Below are 22448 nucleotides of genomic sequence, written 5' to 3' on the forward strand. Positions count from 1 at the left end.
TAGGGGTCGCTGTTACATGGCTGAACAAAAACATGGAAGCCATGTGCTCACCAGACAAAGCAACAACAAAAGCTGTAGCGGCGCTCGTTTCTCTTCCGTTTCACTCCACTTTACTTTTGCGCCGCCTTTTCCGAGTATCGTACAAAGCTGTGCACACACGAACCCGCTGTCCTGGAGGCAGGACCTCGGTGGCAGCTGAGAGCTCCTATCTGCCGGGACAAGTCAACGTCCCCTGTTGAAGGAGAGATGAGCTAGCTACGTTAGCAAAGCTATGCTAACGCTTTGTCCAACGGGCTAGTTGCAAGGACAGTCGGCAAGCAGACGCGTAACCTCGGGACATCTGTGCTAAAAACAAAAACAAGGCTCTCAAAATAAGAGTTGCACACCCACATGGCATGGACGGAGCAAAATCATAAAACGAGTTGGTGTAGCTTGAGCGCTTACTGTCGTGGCTAGTTTGTTTGCTCAGTGAGAAGGGGAGATGGCAGGTGTTCCAGCTTGCAAAATGCAGTCTCCCATCCACGTATCGTTGAGTCTGACAGCCTCCGAACGACTTAAGTCCCTCGATAGCACACTGTCCCTCGAAGTCAGTCCACAACGGTTTGCTTCGACATATATATCCCCAAAAGTGGCCGACGGTCCTGCTTGCTAACACTAGACGGCTATCAGACGCTTTCCGTTTGCTGCCGAGGGGCTAAGACTCCCCAGAATCCCTAAAAAAAAAAAAATTCACCCGTTACTGGTAACGTACCCCAAACAGCATGAATGACGTTAAAATAAACGCAAGACGTTCTTTCATAAACGAACTAACGAAGAAAGAAAATCCCGCTTGCCGCGTGCACGTTCCCTACACTGCATTGTTATGGCGAAGCCACGCCCCCGCTTTGTATTGGCCAATCAGAGAGCTGCAAACACAGACAGCAGACGTCCAGACAACGATATGCTGCAACGTACCAACAAACGTTTGTTTTCCTACATTGAAACAAAAGATGCCCGCGATAAACAAGTGGCTCACCTAGAAACGTGTTGTTTGTGTGCGCATGTTTGTTCAATCGACGTGTGGATGAAGTGAGCCTACGTTACGTTGTTCAAGTACTGTACACACTTTCAGAACAGTTACATTAGCTAGAGTGAAACTAACTGTAATCTAGCTAGCAAACGCAACATGATTTGCACAGTTTGAAGACACTTCGAAGCTACATGGTTGCTACTACAATGTGCGTAAAAATATTAATCATACAGGTTTTCAGCCCTTTCTTTCTAATTCTACAGTATTTTAAATTGTTACTGCATGGGTCCAATCGGTTTACGTGAGTGGCCACGGTGTCCTATGAGGACTATCCAGTCGGTTATGTAATTTTGCACTTGCACGACCAAGACAACAACCAGCTTCTATTTCCGCTCTTATACACAGCTATACATGTTGCACACCGGCAAAAGTGGATTGCCCAAAACAATCTTAACAATCATCGCTATAGGCCTCGTTGTCAGGCCCATTTTGTGTGTTTACAGTTAATATACACCCTCACTGCAAATCTTTAGAGCATATTCCATCATCGGATCCAAGTAAACTTCAAACCACGTAGAGCTCACCGAAGACAGCCTCTTTTGCTCGATGTAAACATTACAACATCGCACCCAGCAGCAGCAAAACAAAGAGGGGCTGTGGGAGGTTGAGCCTAATGAGCGCCATAATAACAACACGTCTTCATTTCCAGTCTCAACAACATTTCTAGCAATCTATCCGCGGTATCTCGCCTGGACATTACCTGATTGTTAATGTGCAAACATCCAATCGCTGGTTATTTCCCTTGCAATGTTCACATCTCGTCAGTCAAGCGTTTTCCTGTTGGTTAGATGTCCCCGCGTGGAACTTTCCGCGATTTTCACCAGTGCGGTGAAATAAAACGGGCTATAAAATAAAAATCCTGTCAGACATCTCGTAAGAGCTCGGCGTGTGTGCACACAATGTGACTTTATGTCTTTGCAGCGAGCCGTGTTCATTCTGCACACGCCATTTTCTGGTTTTGAAAGTCGTAGTCCAGCCCACCGTTGTGATCCTCCTGCACTTCCTTAACTGAACGTCTGCAGAACTCGGCATGCTTTAAACTAATTAAAGATAGAATTATATTAGTCGATAAATAGAGACTTATTCGAAAATAAATGTAAGCACTGGTAAAATAAATAATCAAATGTTTATAAATTGCTTATTTCGTTTTACTCTCCTGTTTATTTTGTGTAGATTTCCCAAATTAGCTTCTTTTTTTTTTTAGATCACCACCTTAATTTATGAATTGATCTTACTCCAATTGCTTGATCACCTTTAATTACTAGGGTATTTATGCAACTTAGGGCTGGTGTCCCTACAGGGTGAAAATTTCCCTATACGTCAATTAACCCTTTGTTGCACTATGTCTGCATGGGAGAAAATAACTTATAAATGAAGTATTTGTTTTTTACGTTCACCTTTGGTGTTGATTTGATAGGCCTATAACTAACAAGATAATAATTTAACAAAAATGGCATTTTGCCTTATATCACAGGGCACTACAGTATTTGGGGAAACAAGCATTTTTCTATATGTCCACTTCAAATAAAATTAAATATTGCCATATTTAAGACAATGGTGGGTTAGCAGTAGAAATTGCCTGCGGTGAGAGATTTTACTGATTCCACATGAACTAATATTGCCATGTGTTTGTGCTTCCTTGACATCTTGGATCACACTTCCTGAAAAATATGTAGCAATATTGCTGTTGCAATAACGCTTGCAGATTCAAAGATCTGTTGAGAAACACAACCTCAGACAAGGTGGATCCGGGCCAAATGTTAGCTAGTCATGTTGCTTTGCTGCATATTAATTAAAAATCAGATATTTTGCACTCTATTCAGTCATAGGCCTATGTAAATTGGAGCAGGAGCTGTGAAATCTGAAATAATGAAAGGAGTTTCTATTGTGTGGCTGGATTTGCATTAAAGATCATGTGAGAGGTTCAGGGACATCCAGAGGGAGCTACTGCGCCTTCCAGGGAAGAGGCTTGGACGCATTATTGTTGCCTCACGGAGGAGCTGTTCACCTCGAGTCATATCTAAGTGGATAGAGGTGTAGAATAATAATAATAATAATAATAAAAGAAGCGGTGACAGCTTCTAGCCTGAAAATGTCATGGTATACTCTAATTAGGTACTCGAGTTTTGCAGCGAAGAGGGTGATGCTTTTGGGTTCATTTGTTGAATGTGAACTAGTACAGGCATTGGAATAGTCCTGAAATTATGTCATAAAAATAAGAATAAAAAAATGTATGTAAAAAAAAAAAAAAAAAATTGTACTCATGTCTGGGAAGTGAAAAAAGAGGCATAATGAAAACAGCATAGAGGGAGAGAATCCAACTTTAAAATCTGAGGTAAAAAAAAAAGCAAATGAGAAGCACAGGAGGGTTAAATTGGACACATAAGTTAGTTTCATAAACTTGGATTTATTGGCACATTACTATTCTCATATCATTGTAAGTGTCTTTCTAGTTTGTGTTTATGCGTTATTGTTGTTTTCCAAAGCAGTGGTATGGTCAGTAGCATGACAGGGAAAGACTGAGTTTTTCTTTATCGGAAGGGCTTCTGCAGTCTTTTATAACCACCACACCCTTTTGATTTGTATTTCTATTGCTTGAAAAGGTGTGCCAGTGATGTGTTCAGTACTGAAAGTCATAAACCAAAGTCTATTGGATAAGATTAAGGGAATAATATAAAAATGTCCATCATCCACAATTCTTGTCTAGTTTCATATCTTCAATGTAATAGACAATATTCTAATTTGCAAATAGCCTTGACGTTTCTAATCCCCCACAAAAAAAAAAAAAGAATATATAAGGCACATTCAATTTAAAAGCCTTACATTTTGTTGTTTTATCCCAAAGACGACATGACCTGGTCATAGTGGCGAAACAATGCATTGTCATGGAAAGGTGAAGTGCTGTGCTTTTGTTTTGAAACAAAATGGTGGCTTGTGACTGAAGCCAGTGTGTACCAGAGTGTGTACTTGTTTGTGTGAAGCTCTTTCTTTGGGAGGGCTTTATCGGGAAGAGCTCATTAGGGAGGTTCTCTGACAAGTGATTCATCAGAATGCTTGAATGATGATACATATTGTTAGGGCCCAAGCTCCCATTGAGTTTGACCAGTGCAGCCCTTTTGTTGGGGGGCTTCTACATTGGATACTGTAGAGCCAGTTTGGAACCTTGCCATGTTGTCCTGCTGACAGGGCCCGTCTCTCACGATTCCCTTCCCACATATTATGTGTGAGGGAAAGCAACAGTGGAAAACTTGATCGGCTGTGTAGTTTTACATTTAGTGAGATGCTTTTTGGTGTTTTTATTGCCTCCGCGCCCACGGAGGATGACTGCTGACACGTCATTGGCTCTTTACTGTGTTAATCATTTATATTTATAGAGACGGTTATCACTAGAAGGAACAAGAGCCAAAGGTCTTCTTATAACATTGGAGGGAGAAAAGTCTTCGGTGTGTGTCGCCAGGTAAGTCTGATTATAGAATTGGTAAAACTGGTCAAATTAAATGTGATCAAGTGCTAGTGATGTGTAGAATTTACTGTTAATACATTTGGTATGATTATAAGCCGCAAAAATAAAGATAATGAAATCATTGCTCATTATCAATAATTTTCTTTTACTTATAAACTAGTGTAGGTTGTATTTGGTTATATATTACATCAAAGTCTTTATTAATTTGCCAAAGATTAACTTAAATGACGTTACTCCTGAAATTCAATTAATGCTTTTGTAGCAAGCAATCTGAGATTTTTAAGAACAGTTTCTGTTTACCGTCCGATTTCAGTGACAGATTCATATTACCATCAATTAATGGACAACGCTAATCTGCACTAATGTTGATGACACAATAATTAATAAATTGATTGCAATGGCAAAACATGCTTTCATTTAAAAATCCTCTAAGTCAAAAATACATCTTCAATGTCATTATGTATGTACATATAAAACAGGCAATCACATTCACTCTCACATTTACATGCTGCCTTGCTAAAGTCAGGTGACTGTACCATTACACCACCAGTGACATTTTTAAATTTATTTATTTATACAATATTATATAATTATAGTATATCACAAAAAAATATACAATATGTCATTCGGTGATTAGTTGGTCACAATGCTTGTATTTGTATTAAAATTGTGCTCTTCTTTTAAAATGTCTATTTGAATACTAAGCATTTTGAATGTGGGAGCTATTACACTGAGTTAGAAATCAAATCAAATATGACTCTGTAATAAATATAACCCTCTACATATACATCACAAGAACTATGACACAATACATTAGCAATACAAATTTTCATATTCCATGCAAATAGTTTGAATAGGGCATGATAACCGACCGATCTGACCGGTAGTTTAAAAGTCATGTCATGATTTAAAAACACATCTCTGAAATGACTTTACAGCGTCTTTAAAAATCAAGTATTTTTTTCCCGCCCTCTAGCTAACATATCTGCTATCAAAAAGGAGGATTATTATTTTCATTGTATTTTTGTAGCCATGGAGTGGATCCCTGGAGGTGTCCTACTTCTGTGTTTCATCAGCCTAGCTAATGGTGGGTATTGGTTTATTAAAAACTCTACAGTATGTATCACTATTGAGAATTTTGTGTGTTTTATTTTTAATAGCACAAAATGGTCCTACAATTACCACTGCATTCGCAAGCGTGTGCGAAGATGCTCCTGAAGGTAGGTTTTCCTACATTTGGTTCACATTGTTGCTCTACTAGCTCCTACCAATTAACTACAACGTCTCCACAGGTGCCCATGCATTCAAAATAGATGCAACAGATAAAGATAATGACCCGTTGAAATATTCACTCTATGGAGAAAATGCCTTGTACTTCAGTGTGGACCGTGATACCGGAGATGTGATTGTTTCAAGGACGCTTGATAGAGAGGTATAAATTATTTTTTTCTTTTCTTTTTTTAATCATCAATCTTTCAATTATGTTAAATTGGGTTAAGGCAAAACGTGCATTTTCTCTTTTTTTCTAGAATACTGATGTATTGCAGCTTGGAATTTCTGTTTCAGATGGTGGTGCTAGTGTGAGTTAATCTGAACACCTTACTTTATTTATTTTATTTAAAAAAAAAACATTTTAAATCAGTCCAGCAGTATCACTTATTGCAATCTGTTTCAGGTACAAAGAATAATACCCGTACGTTTGCTGGAAGCCAATGACAATAGACCCATTTTTCAAGGGTCTAATTTTGAAATCCGAGTGAAAGAGGTTTGTCAGACATCTTTTATTTAGTTATCTTAATTCATCATATTTTTACTACAATAACAATAAATAAATAAGCATTTATATGTATTAGTGTTTGTGTCTATCTGCCTGACATCACCAATACAATGTAATGATTACATGAGGAATTATCGTCACCAATCTGCTATTACGTAAGCAGGGATGCTGTTATTGTGTTACATTATTATAACCAACCTCAATCATCATTAAAAATGTATATAATTGCAAACTGATCATTTCTTCCCCTCCATCTTCTCTCTTAGAATACTGTACCAGGTACAAATCTTTTTAGAGTGCTGGCCACTGACGACGACATTTTAACAGGTGGTCAGGTTAAATATAGCATTGCTGATGTGAGTATCATCCCAAATTTACAGTATGTCTATAATATTATTCCACAGTTTTCCATAAACGTCAGTGAATTAAAATTGACTCATTATTTTTCAGGTTAGCCCGAGTAATGTCTTGAATCCGTTTAGTATTAGTGCCACATCTGGTGATGTCATATTGACTGGGACACTAAATTTCACAGGACTGAGTAGCTATTATCGTTTGAAGATTAATGCAACTGTGAGTATTCATTTTATCGGTTGGATTGCCTTTTCAAAATTAGGTGAGGGATTTACACAGAGGCTTTAAACCATGTTTACAATGAACCCTGAAAGGGACAATGTGTAGAATTTTTCAATGTTCATTCATTTTAATTTCAATAATATGGTTCTGTCATATCAACATACATTAAAAAAAGTATTATCATAATAAATTGGGAATTCATCATCATCTTCCATGCATGTATATTAATTTGAGATGTAAACGTTTGTCTTACCTTTAAATTGTAAAGCCTATCAACATTTTTTCATGTTTCATTGGGAACAATTCTTTAATCTGTTTTTGGGCAATCCTGACCATTATGTTTTGTTTTTCAACAGAAGAACAAATTTACCAGCCTAGAAATATTTGCATTGTTTATAAAAGCGGGGAAATGTCAACAACAGAATTTTGACTTTCTACATTTCCCATTACAGGATGGTGGGGGCAGATGTCATTACAGCGAGATTAATTATTTCTCGAGTGTTGCTTATTACATTATTACCGTTTTGGACGTCCCGGATCTCAACCCCAAATTCTTGGGCATACCCTACATCGCGAGTGTTGACGAAAATTCTGCGGTGGTGAGTTCCTGCTTATCTGCATATGCATTGAAGAAAGGAGTCATGCTTTCTGCAGTATTGCATTTTTTGGTCAAAGACATTTTGAACTCTAATCTGAAAAGGTATTTTATCTTTGATAGGACCATTCTGTTTATACCGTGACAGCCATAGACCAAGACACATACATCAATGACAAGATTATCTACAGCATTGAAGGTGGGGTTTAGAAAAGTATTACTGTTTGCTTTCAGTGAAGAAGAGTGAAATTATGTCTTCCCAACCACCCCTCTACCGCCCATGATTCACAGATTCCACTGCAGATGGCCTCTTTAAAATCTCGAGCAATGATGGCATTATTTATGTGGCGTCGGAAATTGACAGAGAACAAATTGGTGATGTTGTTACCATGACTATCAAGGTATATGATGTTTGAAGTTATTAGCAACATAACAACGGGGTCTGCAAGACCACTAGACATCATTAATAAATAGATAATGTATTACATCTCCACATACTTTGTGACTTTAGGCCACTGAGTCCCAGCTAGACATCCACGGGGTTGCTGCCAGCACCACGGCTCCAATACAAATCAACATCAATGACATCAATGACAACAAACCAGAGTTTTACAAATGTGAAGGCGAAGGAGAGCTGCCAATCTGTGATCAAGCAAGTCAATTTGAAGTAGAAATAGCTGAGCACTCACTGGGAAGTGTGCCTATTAGCATGATGGTCAAGGACTCAGATAAGGTAACAACTTCTTACAGGATCTGTCACTCGGAATGCTGCTGATGGTCAAATGAAATCCTATTCTGTCATTTCATAGACTAAAAACATTCAACTAACCCTGAAGGGAGCTAATAAGGACGTGTTTTCTGTCGAGCCTAAATCTTCAATGGTCGACAGTGTTGTTCAACTCGTGGTCAAAGAGCCACAAAAACTAGATTATGAAGAAATACATCAAATGGTTGTGGAGGTAAGACAAAAGACACAATGACGGACATTTGACTGGATACTTGGTAAGTGCTATGATCTTCAAGCAATGCCACATCACTCAGAGCCACATCATCACTTTTTAGTCTGTGGTCTTGCCTTAGAGTATTTCAGAAAAAAACACATGTTGGGACATGCAAAATTTGACGGTGAACCATTTTACTATTTTCTCTGTCCTTGTTATTATGGAAGAGGATTGATAAAATGATCCTTTGAGTTTGAAAAATCCTCCCCACAGGAATAATTTCTAATAAAAAATATGTATTCGATTATATATTAATTTCTTAGTCGAACAATCACTACTTAAAAAAATCCTTAACCATACAGCTAATGATTTAATTAAACATTTAAAGTAAGTGTTAAAAAAAAAACGCTTAATAGGGTTGCTTGATTATGGAAAAATAAAAATCGCGATTATTTTGGCAATAATTGAAATCGCGATTATTTTGGCAATAATTGAAATCACGATTATTCAAACGATTATTGATTTTTCGTACAAGAAAATTATTACACATTTAAAAATATTAAGACCAATTTAAAAACAAAAATAGAAAAACTAATGTAAGCAAAACTTGAAATTGGAGTGCAGCATGTGCACTGTGCAGTAGGAGGATTATTTATTTTTTGGCACAAAACAAGAAAATGTTTACTAAAAAACAAAAAAAATGTGAAGACAAAATTCTTTGAAACACTATAATTATGCAAGTTCCTTTTGGATGAAACAAAATAGACTAAATTTGTAATTTTAAAACGTAAAAATGGTGCAAATTTATAAATTTAAACAACTCAAAAATTATTATTAATTCTTTATTTTTTTTTACGATGATGCTGATTTTGTAATTGTGGAGTGTAACAATTGAAATTGGAATTCAATTTCGATTAATTGCACAGTTCTACCGCTGAATAAAAATGATATAAAATTATATTACTCACTTTTCTTCTGTGGGGCATCACAAAAAACATCCATCCATTTTCTGTACTGCTTATCCTCACTAAACAAAAACAAAACAAAGAAACATTTATGCACTGAAACCTCTTTGGTGTCTTCTTTGACTTATTTGGTGTGAAATAAGGTGTTAACTGTGTCATGCCACAGGTGATTGCTAGCGATGCAGAAGAAATCAGCTTTGTTTCAACTGCCACAGTTTCTATTATGATAACAGACATCAATGACAACAGTCCCACATTCCCAAAGGATAGTTTCTTAAACTTGAATGTGACTGAGCACTCTGACGTTGGCACCGTAGTGGATACTATCACTGTAAGTCCTTTGAGCTGCAACATCAGTTGAAATCTTCATGCAAGATGGGTATCGTGTCACGTTTGTTAAAAATAAAATAAAAAAACAACATATCTATTTACAGGCAGATGATCCTGACACAATGGACAAAGGCAACATCACCTACATGCTCCTCCCAGAAAGCATGTACGTCTAGGTCACACTTCAGTTACTTCAATGAAGACAATGTCTAATTTTTACTGAGGCCACCAACCAGTCTATATTTGTGTTTCAGACGGACTTATTTTGACGTGGAACGAAAGACGGGTGTGATTTATGTGAAAAACAAGACGCTGTTGGATCGCGAAGTCAGATCTTTGTACTCTGCCACTCTTCAGGCCAAAGACTCGGATGGCAAGCCTGCCACTGCATTATTAGAGTTTATAGTAACGGATATCAACGACCAGCCACCAGTCTTCAACAAAGAATATTATCAGGAGTTTGTTAAAGAGGGTTCACAGCTTGAATTTCAAGTAGAGGTAAGTGACAATTATTTGTTGACTATTTCTTCAAATCTTGGACTTTATACAAACTCCAGTGTTCAGTTTGTTATTGCTGTTCAATGCAATAGAGCACAAAAGGACAGTTGCTATTACCCCAAGACATCAAGCAAAGTCACAAATTCACAATACTGCAGCAGATGGTGCTGTTCTGAAGAAATCTTACTGGCTGGGTGATTTTAGAAATAAAAATGGTCAACCATTATACCAGCAAAGGTCCATTGATTGGGGGTGGGGGTGGGGGGCTGCTAAAGAGGTTATCTGGCTGATAACATACTGTACATTTGGGGCATCCACAATATGCTCCACTAACAACAAAAACAACCGCAATTAAAAAAACAAACATCCGGGTACCAAATGGCCCATGGACCAGTACTGGGCTGTGGACTGGTGGCTGGGGGCCATTGTTCTAGGGTGTCAACGATAAAATAAAATAAAAGAATTCCTGAAAAGTATTTCTATCTTGTATCTTTACAAGACGTGCAAAAACTGTTTACATAATGGCGATAAAAGATGATTTCATTTGTTTGGACAATAAAACATAGGGTGCCGTCATGGGGGACAATTGTAATGGGGTATACCACACCCCAACTGTAGTTACCCTTCTCTCCTGTGTCCATGTGCTCTATGTGCCCAGGGACACTTCTTCCAATTGTGTTGGGTCAGGGAAGTCTACGGTTTTTGAGTGGTGAAAGCACTCACCCGAGTTCAATAATCTCCTTCTGTTAGAGTGATAAGCTCCAATTAAATGTATCGTTCCAATGTTAAGATATTTTTGTCCATTTCCCTTCACTTTCAATAGGCGACTGATGCAGATGAGCCAGGCACGTTAAACAGTCAAATCATGTTTGAAATACTGCCAAGCAAGTACAGCAATTACTTCATCATGGACACCAATACCGGAGTGTTGAAGAACAAGGTTGAATTGGACCGTGAGGCTTTGGATGCTGAGCTGAAGGGCAAGATCGAGCTGAATGTTACTGCCACAGACAAGGGTATGCCTCCCCTGTCCACCATTGTCAGTATGATCATCAATGTGGAGGTATGGTTGCCGTGGTTGAGTTGCTTTGCTGTGTTGTACTGCAAAACCGCTTTAACATCAATATTTTCCTTGTCATGTATCCAAGGATGTCAATGACAACACACCAGAATTTAAGAACACCTCATACAAATTCAGTGTCCCAGAGGGGGTAAAGGGTCAGTATACCCTGGTAAATTGTAAGTGTTTATACTGCAGGTTCTAATTACAATTTCCTGCAACCAGGTGCATTTGTGGGGACAGTCCTGGCTGAAGATTTGGACCAAACAACAGACTTCAACCGGATAGCTCTTCGAATCATCTCGGGGAGTTTTGACAGTTTTAGCATTCTCACCACTTTAGAAGAGCAAGTTTACATGGGAAACATCACAGTGGATCTCGGCATTGATCTGGACTATGAAAGTGCTCGGCAGAAATACATGCTGCAAGTAGAAGCCACAGATCGGGGACAGAAAAAAGCAGTGGTGACGGTGGAGGTTGATGTGTTGGACGTGAATGATGAAAGGCCTGAGTTCTACCTTTCAAAGCCTGCGAAAGTGAAAGAAAACACAACAGAGACTTCAGTCATTGGGACATTTGAGGCGTGGGATAAAGATGGTAACCACTCGCTGACTTATGAGTGGGAGTCCCTCGAATGCAGATGCAATGGCTCTTTGTCACCTTGTGACTGGTTTGTCCTGGAGCCGACAGGAGACGTGCTGGTCAATCCGAAACGCACGGTAGATTATGAACTGTGTAACTTCGCTGTGATGGAGGCTCGGGTGATAGACAAGTACACTGAGAAAGGGGAGAATTACAGTCTCATTGCAGGTCTGCTTACTTAAGGCCTATACATACTCACAGAGAAATGTGTTTTTGTTTCCAGGGCTGTGAGATTTTTTTTTTTCTTCTCATAGCCCTGGTTTGGGGATTTTTTCAGCTAATTTACAACGCATCTCGGTAGAAATGCTTCCTCAGTTGTTGTCCAGCCGCTTTTGCGTGGTTGGTTAGGAATTTGAAATTGTAATGGGGTAATTAGGGACTGTCCGTCAGACTGTTACTGGCGGACGCCCGTTTTTCTGACGAATGATGAGAAGCTTAAAAAAAAACGGACGTCCGTCACTAATCGGGTCAAGTACCGATAGACCTCTCAGTCCATCACTGATGGAAATCTGTTTTGTTGACGAGTGACTTACAGTCTGTCAGTACTGACGGAATGCCCACCTTTGTCTGTTGGTCCTAAAATAGTGGTGATAAAGTCGATTACAGTTTGGATTGGCTCCAGAAAACGACAGACGATGACGGAAGGGCGCCCAGAGCGCTGACGAATGATGGACCAGCAAAATGTGTAAATTGTTCACCTCTGGGTAATAGTTAATGTGGTAAAGCGGAAATGTTGTCCCGCTACTTTTTTACCCCGCGAAGAACAAGCACAAATTCCTCTATTCTTGTGGAGTATGTATAGGCTTATACACTAACAGCACGTGTTATTGAGTTTAAATACCATAAATTAACATCACTCTGCACTGTGGCTTTCTTTGCAACATTTCAGGACAAATGGAGATCATCATTGAAGACATCAATGACAATGCCCCACAATTCATCTTCACAGATTCTGTCTTTGGTGGGCAATTGTTCTTTTTTTTTATGTGATCCACCTTTTTAAAATGTACTTTTACATATATTTCTACGTCTCAGATTTCGTGTTCTCAGTCGTTATGTATTTTTAAATTGAAAACTGCTTTGTGTTTCTTTTTAGCCTTCTGAATTTAGAAACAGTCATTGACTGGCATCTGCCCCACTTTCCTGGTGGTCACTGTCATGTCAATCATTACAAGCAGCACACTGATTAATGGGTTCTGTCACATAGTCTGCATGTAATGTAGATATTGGTTAGACTACATGTAGTGATTATCCTCAGTTCCAGTTTACATGTTCACTATAGTAGATGGTACCCTGTGGTTAATATCAGTAATACCTTACTGTACTTACCTAAGTATCATATAAAAATCACCCTCTCGCTTTAACAAGATTGTTCAAATTAATTTCTTCCTTCTTTAGTTATGGTAACAGAGACTGCAAGCAAGGGGATATCAGTCGGGGGAGTCTCTGTGAGTATAAAGTATAGGATATATTATCCTCTTGAATGCAATATAATGTTGTTCAATATCTTGATGCTGCCAGGCAACAGACCGAGATACGGAAATTAACGCACAGATTGAGTTTAAAGTAAGTGAAGTGCGATTTGAGGACATGGACAAAAACACAAGTGACACAAGGTCTGTGTTTGAGGCTGTCACCACAGAGCAAAATGACATTTACGTTGGGATTATTCAGTGAGTGCAAAGTCAGCAGTTTTTGTGCATGACTCTGAGCACGTTTGGGTCTTCACACATGCATCTTATTACCAGAACCACTGAGGGTCTTGAGGACACTTTGAGAGGGAAATATTTCGTGACAGTGTCTGCAACCGATTCTGGTGGCCTCTCCACCACTACTACACTGGAGGTGAGTCGAATGGGTCATTCCTCCTCTGCAATGAGAAAATATGCTCCAATACGTACTAAATAGGAAGACTTCAGAATGACTAAACTTCCATTTCAACGTTGCAGATTTTCACAGTTGACACATCTTACAGAGTTAAACTTCAATTTAGACAAACGCGAGACGAGGTTGCACAAAATCAGCCTGCTATCATCAGGTAAGTGGACAATATTTATAGTTCATCATATTTCACTCCCCAAACCAAAAGGGGGCGGCATCATCCCTCTCAGTAAACTAATTTATTTTATATGACCTGAGGTAAAGGGGTAAATTTGCAACAAAACACTCAGTACTATTTTATTATTACCAACCACTCTCATCTCTCCATCTCCAGAACACTTACATCTGCCACCAAAGCTGTGGTTAAGGTCATTTCCATCAAGGAGGACACTTCTCAAGTATCCAGGTGATTTTTTTGTTTTTTGTTACTTTATCTGATAACTGACTGTGCTCTAAAATTACAGGCTGGTGGGGAAAATGAATGATGAAAACTGTTAGAGCTAATTGTACCCAGTAGGGGGCGCAAATGTTCTTTTAATCAATCATATTGTTGACTTTAACATCTAAAATGTTTATTTGGTATAAAGCACAGGTTTTGTATTACTTTCTCACAGGGCTTCAGTTGGTGCAATAATGGTGGCATATTTTCTCTATACCAATGGGACTGCTCTCACGCCAAATAAAGTGGAGTTGATGATTGCGGAACCCCAGCATGCTCAAGCATTGGAACAGTTAGGCCTCGTGTACATTGTAAGTATTAGGTTTGTTTTGGAAACGTCTCTTTTGATGTATCTGTATTTTTTTTTCTCTATCGCGGGTTCCAGGTTAGATGCTTCTTTGTACAGTTTAATAATAACTCTATTTTGGTCTAACTCTTCTGTATATCGGGTACAATGTAACTCCGTTTTGGGCAACTCGATGGCTGCATATAATAGTTAACATTTAACTAATGGGAGAAACTGTGCTTTGTCTCAGATTGATTCATCAGTAATAGCTCCGGAGTCTGACCCTCTAAAATACCTCCCGTATGGCATCATGGCAGGTCTCATGATTGTGCTTGTTGTCCTCATCACTTCACTGGTTTGCACTCGTAGAAAGTAAGTACTTTGCAAGACTAAGGGCTATTCATCCATTCGCTGGTCTACGACTTGCGCTCATCAACTCTCTTCACTCTCCAGCTACAGGCGGAAGCTCAAGGCAGCAAAAGCCATGAACTCTGCAACCATGGTGGCATCTGATAACCTCAAAAGTGGCCCTGTGGTGCCAGGGACCAACAAGTACACCATGGAGGGGTTAGAAGACAATACCATTATCCATAACTCAGCCATTGTCAATGAACTGTAGAAAGTGGGCTTTGTTTCTAACTCCATGCCATCCTTTTACACCATTAGGGCAAACCCAGTTCTCAATCTCAACATTGACACAGCCATGGTGCTGGACCTGGATGGGGAGAGCTCAGATATAGACAAAGTCAGGTAAACACAACTGTTTCCACAAAGTTGTTATCATTAAATTGTTGCAAATACTGTATCTTGACATGATAAAGAATTAAGATTCAAGTGGAATTAACCGAACGGATTGAATAATTTAATGGCATGATTGGTTTTGATGATTGTCCCTATATTTCGTAAAAACAATATAAACTGACCTTATTCTTATGTTACATTTTCTTCCCTTTTTCCTCCCAATCCAAGCCTTGACTCTCTGGACTATAGTGATGACATGAACACATCTGAGAAGGACACAAAATATGTTATGGTAAATACCACATTGGAACCCTTTTCATGTTGTATATTTTAGTATTATAGTGGCCTAATGCTAGAGATGTTCCTCAACAGCAGAAAATCCCGGAAGAAGACGAACTGGGGCCCCCTGAGTACATCGAACCGCTGGGTGCAGCTTTGGCTCAGCGCGACCAGAAAAAAGGTTCGGACGATAACAGAGTGGGTATCAGCAATCCTTCATTCAGCACAACAGACCTGTGATGTGATCGTGGAAATCAACCACAGATGAGACTGCTCGACAATCACACAACCAAATTGACAATCAAACTGCAACATTGATGGTGTCGAAGACCTACGTTGCTGAGATTCTTGCATAAGATGTAAACATTTAAATGATGGACTGACTATTGTGAGGATTTCTTTTCAGCAAAACTAAGCGAAAAGCCGAAAATGAAACCATATTAACAATGTCATAATGCCACACGTGCATTTACCTATAAGTCTAACCAATTAAGTTAATCAAATATTTAAACAAGCGAGTTGACTTTTTTCCTCATGTTTTGAGAAACCTCTTACTGTAAATTAGCTGAAATAAGAATAATCATCATCATATTTATTGTCTTGATAAAACACACTTTATACATAGGCCTATACACACATGAAATGAGCTGCATTTACCTGTCACAGTAGTGATTGACACACAGGAAGAGGTGACGCATCCCTGTGAGCATTTCAGGCTTGTGAACTGAGGGTCCCAAAATGGCTGCATCTGTTTTTGCTCTCCACTTGAGTTTGAAGTTTGGACTTCAATCTATCTTGCTGTTGTTGTTGTTGTTTTTTTTTTTTAATCCACTGTGTTGTACAAAAAGGAAAATTCCTAAACCCCTGTCACGTTCCAAATACATCTAGACCGACCTGTAACTTCTAATTCTAATTTAGGAAAATGTTTGGAGAGAGTTACGAGAGAATCAGAGAAGCAAATTCTTGAGTTCGGCTTCGATTGGCTCCCACGTAACTCCTGATTAATTTTATATGGCATTTAAATCATTTATTTTTCAACCCACTCTCACTCTTTCTTGTAAACTTAGAAAAGTACCATGCATGTCCTGGCTAGAACTGTGGCATTGAGTTTGTTTTGTCACAATATTTTAAACTGCCATCACACTCATGTAATTAACAAAACATTGGGAAAAGATAAAACATGTTTTGAGCAGACTGTAATCTTTATTTTGGTATTTTCAGATGTTATAAAGGAGCAATTTGAAAAATGTTTTGCTTTCAAATAAATTGTAACACCCAATGCAACTGATGCTACTCTTGGACCATGGTTGAGGGATCCAGGTTGAGAAAGTAAAAACTCTTCTACAGATTGGCTTTATCCACATGTCCTTCTACTCAACTGGCAGGTAAACACGCTCGTCTCCAATTGTTGAGTACAAGCACCTGTGGCTAAAGCCAAATTGTTTCAGGAATTTTACTTTCTGGACCTAGACTATCCAACCCTGCCTTTGACATTTAAAAAAAAAAGTGTATTGCATTGCCTCAGTGGACGACACAAGATTGTATGTATGACAAAATGTGTAAATAGATCTTGTTTGCTGGTGTTTACATTGACTTTTTGTGACTTCATGCAGCGTGAGCTCATTACGAGAAGCATAGAAAAAAAATTCACATCTAAATGAATGTATGACAAGTGCAATAAATGAATAAACAAATACCTTAAATGGAGATGTGACTATGTCTGCACAGCAATATCACAGACCAACAATTCTGAAACCAAACTACATCAAGATGAGAGTTTGTAAGATAGAGAGATAAGATTGCTTAATTTTAAAATACAGCTAAATAAGAAAAAAATGCCAAAAATGGCAGTGAGTACGACCCGCATAACTGAAGTCATAACTTCTGATCATGATTGTGCTCCGATTGATGCATTTATCCACATTTCCACAAAACCAACAAGTCAAAAATCAGTGCCAAATTGAAAAGCAGAGTACGAGACACAAGGCAAAAGCCTGCATTGACATTAGGAACTTCTTCCACACAACATTTAGATTTGAAGTTCACATCACTCATAAAACTTGCCCTCATTTAACAACACAAAATTCAGTGACCTCTAGGCCACGACTCTGTTCCAGCACTGTCAATGTAGCTGGTTAGACAGGGCAATTTGCTGTCATGGTTGCATGTTTATGTATGAAGTGCTTTATCAACAATATTTGCTATATAAAGGGACAGTAAAAAGAGCAAAATAGGGTGTGGGCATTTAGGGAGAATAGCAACATTGACATTTAAAATACAGTGGAACCTCCTCAATTGAACACGGCAAACGTGATGGTAGTTGTGAACATTGCTATCTATATCTATCTCTTTTTTTTTTCCTTCTTTTTTTTTTAACCGAGGAGATGCTAATATAACCAACACGTTTGCTTTGCTAGCATGCCGATAACATTAATGACTACTGGCATATTTTCACTGCGCTGAAAACATTAGTTCAACGCATTTCACAAACAACAGTTGAGCATACATCACCTACCAAACAAAGCAACCGTGAAGAACAAGATGTGTTCCACTTCCTACACTAGCTGACGTCGGTTGAAAGTCGGACTACTGGATTGTTGCCGACAGACAAAACCTAAATTAAACAATTCCAGCAATAATATTAAAATCCACTAGGAGACGCTGTTCTGCTAACGTCTTCCTGTTCTCTGTCCAGTGGGTGTTTGTCAAGCGTCTTCAAATGGTAAGTTAGCAGTTTCTGTTTACAATCATATGATCGTAAATAATTCTAAAATGGCACTTCAAAATAAAGATAACAATAATAGTAACATAATCACCTGAAGAATTAATGAAGGTTTTATGATGGCTACAGTTTCAGCCTGACTGTGGCAAAAGCTGGAGCATATTGCAGCTAATGACGTTCTCTCAAAATTCACAACAGGTGTTTGATCCTGTCTGTGACTTCCAGTCTCGCTGATTACACGCTGAGCTCCATTTCTCCAGAGAACATTCTATTTGAAGCCTTCTAACTGTGAGTATTGTCCAATTGTTATACTGTATGTCATTTTGGTCTCGTGAAGTCAAACAGTTAACAACATGATGAAGAAGAGTGCTTAAATAATTGTAAATTGAAGCGCTAAGTATCAAACACCTGTTGTGAATTTTTCTATTCAGCTCCTTATTAGAGAACAGCATGTTGTAAAAAATTAAGTAAAATAAAATATTGAACAGTCAAGTGAATACTTGACTCATTGAGTCATTTTTAACGGCAAAAAGTTAATATTTTGACCAGAATTAATTTGATAATTTTATTATTTAAAACAAATATTTTTTTTCACTTGCTGTTGACTGAAAATGACATCACCTGTGCTGAGGAAGTAGGTAACGGCCAATCATGGCTCATTTTGCTGTCCAAACCCAGAAAACAGGTGAGCCATGATTGGTCGTTACCTACTTCCTCAGCACAGGCGATGCCATCTTAAGTTGACACCAAGTAGAAAAATTGGCTTTTAAAGGCATTAATTGTACATGAAAAATAAGGAAGTTATCAAATTAATTCTGGGCAAAATCCTAACATTTTACTGCTGAAAATGGCTCAATGAGTCAAGTATCCATTTAAAGGTCACATTAAGTTGATCTGCAAAGGTTGTATTAGATGTTCGATTAATCCAGAAATTTCATTTAAAAGTTTAACATCCCAATATTTTTGGTGAGAAGTGTTTGTTCTGGAAACAATAGCATAATGAAATGGATTGTGTTCAACTTTGGAGGTTCCACTTTATCACATGAAAGAAAGTCAATAGAATGCCTGGCCAAGGAATGAGGCATCATGCAGTCCCCTGCCACCCTTCACCCCAACGTCACCTGTAATAGGCGCCATCTCACTAAAACCCTAAACACGCTAGGTGGTGATGATGGATCATCATTAACCTTCTCTTAAGTCACTCTGTGCTGTGCGCTCGAGAGCAGCAATGTGGCTGCTGCATGTTCTCCATCAGGAGCCGAAATGGGTTTCTCCTGTTACGGCCCACTTTGTCGTCCCGCTCTCTCCTCTTCCCTGCCCGGCACCTGCCCGACCCTCCCTGGGCTGCCTCGTAGACCAGCGGTGTGGCCGATGGGTTGAGGGGCGGAGGGGGAGGTAACGAGGGCTGCTTCTTCTGCTTCTTCACCTGTTTCTCCAGGTGCTTCTGAATGGCAGAACCCAACACGGCCACTTCCACCACCGCCCCGTACACCTCCCACGTCATACCCTTATCGTCCCAGCTCACCTCCTGCACCACCTCCTCACTCTTCTCCTTGCAGTTGTTTTCCTCTTCATCTTCTGCCACATTTTCCTCAGTCACTTCTTCCTTTTCCTCAATGCTCACTTGTCTTTCCTCTTCTGCCTTCTCCTCCTCTTCCTCCTCCTCATCGTTGTTTTTCACTGTGCCGGCTTCTTCTTGTCTGATCTCAGGAAAAGTCGTAACGGTGGGCGTTCTCGGCGTCATGGGTGCCGTAGCAACAGAGCGGTACTCCACTTGCGGACCCACTTGTATCTCTGCGTCTGTCGTCCGGGCCACGCTTCTTTCGCAATGACTTGGAAAGTTGAAGGCCCGGTCGCCCTCAGGAGGGGTCATAGGACTGGTGGCTGCAGAGTGACACTGCGCCACCTCCAGACTCACCTGGGTGCGGATGTTATGGCAGCCGTCAGGAGCTGGAGATTCCGGGACAGGCGGCTTTGACACTTTTTTCCCCTCGTGTATAACTTGTTTGATATCTGGTTTTAGGGGCGTTTGGTTTGCGCAAACTGATGCATCGCTTGTTTGCGTTTTGCTTTGAGTAGGATTTGCGTTTGATCCCTGATCAGAATCAGCAGCTGTTAAGGCATTTTCCTCCCTCTTAAAATCCTTGTCATTTCCTGTATTTTCTATCTTGATCATCTCTAGGGGATTACAAGATGACTCCTCACGTTCTCTCTCTTCTATCTCATCGAGATCATAGTGGGTCACTAAGATGGTAATGTCTTGGTCCATACTCCCCATCCGTTGTTGCTTAGACTGGTGATTGCTATCCTCCACTTGTGGCTCTGAAGAATAGGCGGCGCTTTCCGTAGAAGAGTTAATGATTGTGTCAGACTCGGCCTCTGCTGGACTTTTTGTCGTGGGAGGAATCGTTTGCGTCCCACTCCCAGCGAGTGCCGGGAAAGCTGTGGTCGATGGTGTCTTTGGAGTCATGGGAGACGTGGCCACGGAGCAAAACTCCACTTGCTGACCCGCCTGCATTCCAGCATCTGCTCCAGAACTCCGTAAGGAGCTTGGGAAAATGAAAGAATGGCTACCTTCAGGGGGGGTCATGGGGCTTGTGGCAGCTGAGTGACACTGGACCACCTCCAGGCTGACCTGCGTGCGCATATGGTGCTGCCCAAAAGGTGCAGGGGAATTTGGGTCAGAGGGGTCTGCGGTTGATGGCAAAGAAAACAAGATGTTTTCGGCCGCGTCGCCAAAGATTTGAATGGAATCATCTCCACAGTTGGTTGTTGCCCTGTCACTCGTAGATTGTTGTTTCGAATTGACGGCTTCAGTCTGCTCACTGTCTTTCACGCTTGTAAAATCCGACTGCAGACTATTATCGCAAACATTCACTGATTGTGCTTCCTCTATTTTCTCCACAAAACTCTCGTCATCATCGCCAGTGCTGACACTATGGAGCAGTTCTGTCTGACCACCCCCTCGACCTGTTGATTCTTGATTGGTGCTCATGAGAGGTCCTTCAAGCGTGGGGTCGCCATCCGAACACTCGCTATTCTCTTTCCCAAATCCTCTCGTCTCATCTTTAAGACTTCCCATTTTTCACGATGTTCCTGCAGGGGAAAAAACACAGTGCTGATCGATATTGTGTGTATATATATATTTTTTTACTAACCAGCACATTATGTAATCGGACCATTCATCAATTTTGATACTATAAACTGAGATGCACATTTATATTTTGCACAACATACCTCTATCTAGTCTCTCTCACTTGATATGCTTAAATTTAAACATTAAACAAATTGTTAAATGTATATCATCAATATAATCAATCAAGAGCAACGTGGCTGAAATTAGAATACCAAAAAAACAAACGCAATATGATAAAACAAAGAGCAGGAGACGTACCTGAGCAGTCGATTCAGACTAAAGAAGCCCCTGCAAGACAATCTGTCACATTCAGGTCAAACATGGTCCAAACTTCATGTTGATGGACACTTTCTATTTATGGTGTTCGATCTTGTTGCTCTTGACTGGTCGCGACCGCTGCGGCTACAGGTTTGTCTGTAGAAGAATCTGTCTGAGGCAATCGTCGCTCTTGAAGCTGTGGCTGCCGTGCCTGTTAAAAAGCTTCACATTTCCAGTTTCCCTGGAAACCACACTCGGGTTTGTGGTGAGTGGTAATGTAAGGGGGGGGGAAAAATCTATGTTAGGCTCTCATCGACTCATCAATTCATAATAATTAACGTCTCATTCAGGGTTTGGTGGGGTTCAACAATGGGATATGCAACAGTTATCTGGGGATTTGATCGGCTTCTGAAGGGAAGGTGAATAATGCACAAGATGGATGTGGCACATTAACATTGGACTATGTGTGTTTCTGCAAACAGCACATGTAAAACAAGATGACAAATAATTTTTTTTGCAAATTTAATATTGCTTTTGACACACTTGTTACAAGATGAATTCAAAGCAGGTTCTAGTTATATATATTGTTGAAATTGCTGTGTTGAACAGAAAAGGAGGTTAGAGCCTGAAGGAGGCTGAAGGAAGCCACCCACACATAAACGCTTGCACACCACTATGTCTTTTATACACCATCCATGTGCTCTTGTTGAAGACTTTAAAAGCCTCGCTAAATCTGCTCTTGAGTGTACAGGTTACATATTTACGTTTCCCAATTTTGCAGGTCTTCAAT

General features: G+C 39.7%; 2 protein-coding genes across 5 annotated transcripts; one reads left to right on the forward strand and one right to left on the reverse strand.

Moving 5' to 3' along the window:
• The first annotated feature begins 4280 nt into the window (after window positions 1-4280).
• cdhr2 (cadherin related family member 2) lies at window positions 4281-17213 on the forward strand. 4 transcript variants are annotated; one of them, XM_086084096.1, is made up of 31 exons: window positions 4281-4526; window positions 5563-5619; window positions 5693-5752; window positions 5825-5964; window positions 6062-6112; window positions 6208-6297; window positions 6576-6665; window positions 6760-6882; window positions 7338-7484; window positions 7604-7679; window positions 7772-7881; window positions 7992-8213; window positions 8290-8439; window positions 9553-9717; window positions 9821-9882; window positions 9971-10214; window positions 11038-11277; window positions 11363-11432; window positions 11500-12084; window positions 12806-12877; window positions 13315-13364; window positions 13438-13589; window positions 13665-13761; window positions 13866-13954; window positions 14132-14203; window positions 14412-14547; window positions 14773-14894; window positions 14976-15089; window positions 15189-15272; window positions 15492-15555; window positions 15636-17213. In XM_086084096.1, exons 2-31 carry the CDS (start codon window positions 5565-5567, stop codon window positions 15780-15782), a joined length of 3879 nt encoding a protein of 1292 aa, XP_085940222.1. In that variant the 5' UTR covers window positions 4281-4526; window positions 5563-5564; the 3' UTR covers window positions 15783-17213. The 4 variants fall into 4 exon arrangements, with proteins under 4 accessions (XP_085940222.1, XP_085940224.1, XP_085940225.1 ...); XM_086084098.1 differs by having other exon boundaries at window positions 15639-17213; XM_086084097.1 differs by lacking the exon at window positions 4281-4526 and having other exon boundaries at window positions 5513-5619.
• On the reverse strand, window positions 16726-21899 carry gprin1 (G protein regulated inducer of neurite outgrowth 1). The gene is made up of 2 exons (XM_086084100.1): window positions 21659-21899; window positions 16726-21360 (listed from the first exon to the last, which is right to left on the reverse strand). The coding sequence occupies exon 2, from the start codon at window positions 21344-21346 to the stop codon at window positions 19463-19465; it is 1884 nt and encodes a 627-aa protein (XP_085940226.1). The 5' UTR covers window positions 21347-21360; window positions 21659-21899; the 3' UTR covers window positions 16726-19462.
• Window positions 21900-22448: the final 549 nt, after the last annotated feature.

This window comes from Leptonotus elevatus, chromosome 9, assembly GCF_054856555.1.
Source record: "Leptonotus elevatus isolate MCC_2025b chromosome 9, RoL_Lele_1.0, whole genome shotgun sequence".
NCBI classification, from domain to species: domain Eukaryota; kingdom Metazoa; phylum Chordata; class Actinopteri; order Syngnathiformes; family Syngnathidae; genus Leptonotus; species Leptonotus elevatus.

Coding starts and splice junctions, on each gene's coding strand:
- gprin1 (XM_086084100.1), bottom strand. CDS start 21,346: ATGGGAAGTCTTAAAGATGAGACGAGAGGATTTGGGAAAGAGAATAGC.
- cdhr2 (XM_086084096.1), top strand. CDS start 5,565: ATGGAGTGGATCCCTGGAGGTGTCCTACTTCTGTGTTTCATCAGCCTA. Junction 11,278..11,362: donor GTATGATCATCAATGTGGAG/GTATGGTTGCCG, acceptor CATGTATCCAAG/GATGTCAATGACAACACACC. Junction 13,365..13,437: donor TATCAGTCGGGGGAGTCTCT/GTGAGTATAAAG, acceptor TGATGCTGCCAG/GCAACAGACCGAGATACGGA.